The 6,159-nt window shown below is 38.5% G+C and overlaps 1 protein-coding gene across 1 annotated transcript; it reads left to right on the top strand.

Annotated features, from left to right (window-relative positions):
* Positions 1 to 929: 929 nt before the first annotated feature.
* Positions 930 to 1,682, top strand: LOC137619164 (protein Spindly-like). Its single transcript, XM_068349350.1, has one exon. It carries the CDS (start codon positions 930 to 932, stop codon positions 1,680 to 1,682), a length of 753 nt encoding a protein of 250 aa, XP_068205451.1.
* Positions 1,683 to 6,159: the final 4,477 nt, after the last annotated feature.

The following is a 6,159-nucleotide window of genomic DNA, read 5'->3' as shown; positions in this document are numbered from 1 at the left end:
TTTCTTATGGAAACAACTTTTACATCGGAATGGCAGCTGCTTCCGTCATTTTGGGCGGAATTATGCTGGCTAGAAGGAGGATGGCTGGAGAAGGAGGGGACAACAAATCTCTGGAAGAATGTGTTCCAGAAATGGAACATGGATGCGAAGATCTGTTGGACGGAATTGGACTCAAAATGGAAGACGAGGATTGGACTACTCTCTTGGAAAATCTCATGGCTGAAAATGCTGAGTTACGAGGACAAATTGAAGGAATGGGGAGATTAGTAGAAATAAAGGAAAATCTGCAAAGTGATTGCAACGAAAAAGACCTTCAGTTGGAAGAACTTGAAAAATTGATGGAAAATATCAAGAACGAAAAGGAAGTACTGAAGACAGAACAAAATCAGAAAAATGATCTAGTAAATGAATTGAAAAATGAATTTGGTGAATTAATGGCAGGAAAAACTAAACTGGAATGTGAATGCATCGAAAGAGACATTCAGATGAAAGAACTTGAAAAATTGATGGAAAATATCAAGAACGAAAATGAAGTACTGAAGACAGAACAAAATCAGAAAAATGAACTAGTAAATGAATTGAAAAAGGAATTTGGTGAATTAAAGGCAGAAAAAACTAAACTGGAGTCTGAATGCGTCGAAAAAGACCTTCAGATGAAGGCACATGAAAATTTGATGTAATTTATCAAAAAGGAAAATGAAGTACTGAAGAAAGAACAAAATCAGAAAAATGAACTAGTAAACGAATTGAAAAAAGAAGTAGGTGAACTGAAGGCAGAAAGTGAGAAACTTAAAGCTGAGAGGACACAAGAGTATGAAAAACTGGAATTTATGTGCAAAATTAAAGACCTTGAGGTAATGGAACGAAATATGATTGCGGAGAAGTTTGAAACCGAAAACAAAGAAATTAAATAGGCGCATATCAAGAACATGGAGCAATTGAATAAACTGAAAAGTGTAGTTTGTGAACTAAAGGCTGAGAAAGAGAAACTAGAAGCTAAATGCCTCGAGAAAGATCTTCAGCTGAAGAAACTGAAGAATTGGCTTGAAAATCTCAGAAATGAAAATGAGAAATTCAAGACCAATCAAAATGAGAAAACAGAAAACCTAAATAAATTGAAAAGAGAAGTTGTGGGACTGAAGGCAGAAAAAACTAAATTGAAATCGGAATGCTTTGAAAAGGAACTTCAGCTGAAGAAACTGAAAAATTTGTTGGAAGATCTTCGAAATGAAAACAAGAAAGTGAAAACTAATCAAAATGAGGAAATGGAACAACTCAATAAATGGAAACGTGAAGTTGAACAATTGAAGGAAGAAAGAGAGAAACTTAAAGCTGACAGGGCGCAAGATTATGAAAAACTGGAATTTTTGTGCAAAATAAAAGACCTTGAGATAATGGAACGGAATATGATTGCGGAGAAGTTTGAAAATGAAAAAGAAGAAATGAAAAAGGAGCATATTAACAACATGGAGCAACTGAATAAACTGAAAAGTGTCGTTTGTGAACTGAAGGCAGAAAACGAGAGGCTGGTAGCTGAGAAGGCCGAAGTTCATAGAGCTGAGAATAATGATGAACATAGGAGGAAAGGCTTATTGATGGCTGGCTTATTTGCGCAGATGAACAACAGGTACAAAGAAGCGGTAGAAATTTTCACCGAAGCCTTGAGTATAGAGACGCACTAAGAAGAAGAAACAGCTCTTCTGCATGTCCTTCGGGCTGAAGCAAACTCTGCCACTGAGAAGCCTCCTCATATGGATATTGTTTTGGACTGTTCAATGGCTATCTAGAAAGGTCTGGAAGGATGGAAAGCGTACATGTTACGAGGGAGGCACCTTGTCAAACTTGGCATTTTCGACGCGGCCTTGAAGGACTTCGAAACGGTAAAGGTTAAGAAATCAGAGAAATTTCTAAAAGTCATTGAAGATACTAAAGCACTTCAGAAAGAATGGGAAGAAAAGGGTCACTATGAGATTCTGGGTTTGGAACAGACAGCCACAAAGGCAGAAATAATAAGATCCTTCTGGGACTTGTCTATGAAGTTCCACCCAGACAGGCATCGGGACAAATCCGAATTCCTACAGGAGGCATTCGAGGAGAAGTACAAAACGCTAAACTTATTCTAGTGGACGAAGGAAACCAAAGAGATTATGATGATGAGCTACGCCGTGAAAAGAAATACGATCACTGGTATCACCGGTATCGTCAGGAGCCAACAAGGCATCAGCCAGGGCAGTGGAACCAACAGCGTTGGCAGTACGATCAAGGACGCCCAAGATGGCAAGAAGATCGTCAGTACAATCAAGGACCAAGAAGGGATCAACATCAACACTATTTTTAAGGATGTCGTAATGTGTAAAGGAACGATCCTTGCAGTTTAGTGCAGTGAACGTGAAAAAAAAATGAAAATAAAAAAAAAAATAAGAAATTAAAAAATCCAAAAAAAATAAAAAATAGAAAAAAAAATTTTAAAAAAATATATATATATAGTGGAAAAATCTTTTTAGTATAAGTTTCAGTTGAATTTTTCAGTTTAGTGCTGGGAACTTAAAAAAAATAAAAATCCAAAAAAATGAAAAAATGAAAAATCCAAAAAAAAATATATTTATACAGTTTAGTGGAAAAATATTTTTAGTATAAGTTTCGGTTGTTTTAGTATAGTTTAGTCAATAAGCTTTTAATGTAAGGCCTTCCAGATGCAAATGGAATATTCTGCAAGAAGGATTCAGCAGAGGGAAGAAGCCCACTTGTTTTGGAATGCACTGTTCCTTGATAAAGATTCACTTGTACTGTTTCTTTGTCAGATGGACAGATGTGAAGAAACAAGTCTGACTTCTTTTTAGTACGCTGTGTTCCCTCAAGAAGTTTCCATATTACTGGAATAGTGGATCACAAATATGTTTGGTGCTGAGAACATAGAATAAAATATGGAGTCTGGTCTTCCAGATGCAAAGGAAATAATCTACAAGATGGACTCAGCCTAGAAAAGAAGTCCCACTTGTTTTGGATTGCACTGTTCCTTGATAAAGATTCACTTGTTCTGTTTCTTTGTCAGGTGGACAGATGCAGAAGAAACAAGTCTGACTTCTTTTTAGTACGCTGTGTTCCCTCAAGAAGTTTCCATATTACTGGAATAGTGGATCACGAATATGTTTGGTGCTGAGAACATAGAATAAAATATGGAGTCTGGTCTTCCAGATGCAAAGGAAATAATCTACAAGATGGACTCAGCCTAGAGAAGAAGTCCCACTTGTTTTGGATTGCACTGTTCCTTGATAAAGATTCACTTGTACTGTTTCTTTGTCAGGTGGACAGATGCCGAAGAAACAAGTCTGACTTCTTTTTAGTACGCTGTGTTCCCTCAAGAAGTTTCCATATTACTGGAATAGTGGATCACGAATATCTTTGGTGCTGAGAACATAGAATAAAATATGGAGTCTGGTCTTCCAGATGCAAAGGAAATAATCTACAAGATGGACTCAGCCTAGAGAAGAAGTCCCACTTGTTTTGGATTGCACTGTTCCTTGATAAAGATTCACTTTTACTGTTTCTTTGTCAGGTGGACAGATGCAGAAGAAACAAGTCTGACTTCTTTTTAGTACGCTGTGTTCCCTCAAGAAGTTTCCATATTACTGGAATAGTGGATCACAAATATGTTTGGTGCTGAGAACATAAAATAAAATATGGAGTCTGGTCTTCCAGATGCAAAGGAAATAATCTACAAGATGGACTCAGCCTAGAGAAGAAGTCCCACTTGTTTTGGATTGCACTGTTCCCTGATAAAGATTCACTTGTACTGTTTCTTTGTCAGGTGGACAGATGCAGAAGAAACAAGTCTGACTTCTTTTTAGTACGCTGTGTTCCCTCAAGAAGTTTCCATATTACTGGAATAGTGGATCACGAATATGTTTGGTGCTGAGAACATAGAATAAAATATGGAGTCTGGTCTCCCAGATGCAAAGGAAATAATCTACAAGATGGACTCAGCCTAGAGAAGAAGTCCCACTTGTTTTGGAATGCACCGTTCCCTGATAAAGATTCACTTGTACTGTTTCTTTGTCAGGTGGACAGATGCAGAAGAAACAAGTTTGACTTCTTTTTAGTACGCTGTGTTCCCTCAAGAAGTTTCCACATTACTGGAATAGTGGATCACGAATATGTTTGGTGCTGAGAACATAGAATAAAATATGGAGTCTGGTCTTCCAGATGCAAAGGAAATAATCTACAAGATGGACTCAGCCTAGAGAAGAAGTCCCACTTGTTTTGGAATGCACTGTTCCCTGATAAAGATTCACTTGTACTGTTTCTTTGTCAGGTAGACAGATGCCGAAGAAACAAGTCTGACTTCTTTTTAGTACGCTGTGTTCCCTCAAGAAGTTTCCATATTACTGGAATAGTGGATCACGAATATATTTGGTGCTGAGAACATAGAATAAAATATGGAGTCTGGTCTTCCAGATGCAAAGGAAATAATCTACAAGATGGACTCAGCCAAGAGAAGAAGTCCCACTTGTTTTGGATTGCACTGTTCCTTGATAAAGATTCACTTGTACTGTTTCTTTGTCAGGTGGACAGATGCAGAAGAAACAAGTCTGACTTCTTTTTAGTACGCTGTGTTCCCTCAAGAAGTTTCCATTTTACTGGAATAGTGGATTAGGAATGTGTTCGGTGTTGAGAACATAGAATAAAATATGGAGTCCGGCCATCCAGATGCAAAGGAAATAATCTACAAGATGGACTCAGCAGAGAGAAGAAGGCACACTTGTTTTGGATTGTACTGTTCCTGACAAAAATTCACTTGTACTGTTTCTTTGTCAGGTGGACAGATGCAGAAGAAACAAGCCTGACTTCTTTTAGGACGCTGAGTGCCCTCAAGAAGATTCCAATGTTCTCAAATAGTGGATCAGGAGTATGTTTGGTGCTGAGAACATAGAATAAAATATGGAGTCCGGTGTTCCAGATGCAAAAGAAATAATCTACAAGATGGGCTCAGCTGAGGGAAGAAGTCCCACTTGTTTTGGAATGCACTGTTACTTGACAAAGATTCATTTGTACTGTTTCTTTATCAAGTGGACAGATGCAGAAGAAACAAGTCTGACTTCTTTTAGTACGCTGAGTCCCCTCAAGTTTCCATTTTACTGGAACAGTGGATCAGAAATATGTTTAAGGCTTTGAACAGGAAAAAAATAGAAAATAAAAAAAAATATAAAATTTGAAAAAAACAAAAAAATTAACCCAGCCACTGAGGTGGGGCAAGCCAGCCTCAACTTGGTGCCGGTCCCAAGCCCGGGTAAATGGGGAGGGTTTGCAGCAGGAAAGGTATCCGGCCATGAAAAATTAGCCAAAACCAATATGTCCAGTGGAGACTGTGAGATTAGAATTAATGCTAGGGCGTTCCCTGTAGGCAACGCGTTGGGACCTTGCCTATTCCCTCCGAAAAATCGGCAAGGGCTACCCAGTCATGGGTGGGCTGGGTTAAAGAGGCAAGGTCAGAGGAAAGTATCTGACATAAGGATGAGAGTAGCAACTCTGAATGTGGGGACAATGACTGGAAAAGGGTGGGAGCTGGTTGACCTCATGGCGAGAAGGAAAATTGGACTGTTGTGTGTGCAGGAGACCAGGTGGAAGGGATTTAAGGTAAGAGAACTAGGCGAAGGTTGTAAATTTTATTACATTGGAGCAAATATGGAAAGAAGAAATGGTGTAGGAATAATATTATAGAAAGATTTGAAGGAGAGTTGGTTGGAGAGAATAGGAAAAATGACAAAATTATGAGTTTAAAGCTGGGACTAGGAGCAACAATAGTCAATGTGGTGTGTGCCTATGCCACGCAAGCTGGATGCACAGAGGAGGAGAAGGATACATTCTGGGAGGAGATAGACCAGGATGTATCCTTTTTCTCCTCTGTACATCCAGCTTGCGGGTCATAGACACACACCACATTGACTATTGTTGCTCCTAGTCCCAGCTTTAAACTCATAATTATCTCATTTTTCCTGTTCACTCCAACCAACTCTCCTTCAAATCTTAAGATAATAGTATTCCTACACCATTTTTTCCTTCCATATTTGCTCCACTATAATAGAATTTACAACCTTCGGCTAGTTCTCTTATCTTAAATTCCTTCCACCTGGTCTCCTGCACACACAGCACTCCAATTTT

The sequence above is a fragment of the Palaemon carinicauda genome, chromosome 25 (assembly GCF_036898095.1).
Source record: "Palaemon carinicauda isolate YSFRI2023 chromosome 25, ASM3689809v2, whole genome shotgun sequence".
Classification (NCBI taxonomy): domain Eukaryota; kingdom Metazoa; phylum Arthropoda; class Malacostraca; order Decapoda; family Palaemonidae; genus Palaemon; species Palaemon carinicauda.
The sequence above is the reverse complement of the archived record's forward strand: the minus strand, read 5'-3'. Positions and strand labels throughout refer to the sequence as shown.

What these genes read in the sequence shown, in the direction of transcription:
- LOC137619164 (XM_068349350.1), top strand. Translation starts at nt 930, where the DNA reads ATGGAGCAATTGAATAAACTGAAAAGTGTAGTTTGTGAACTAAAGGCT.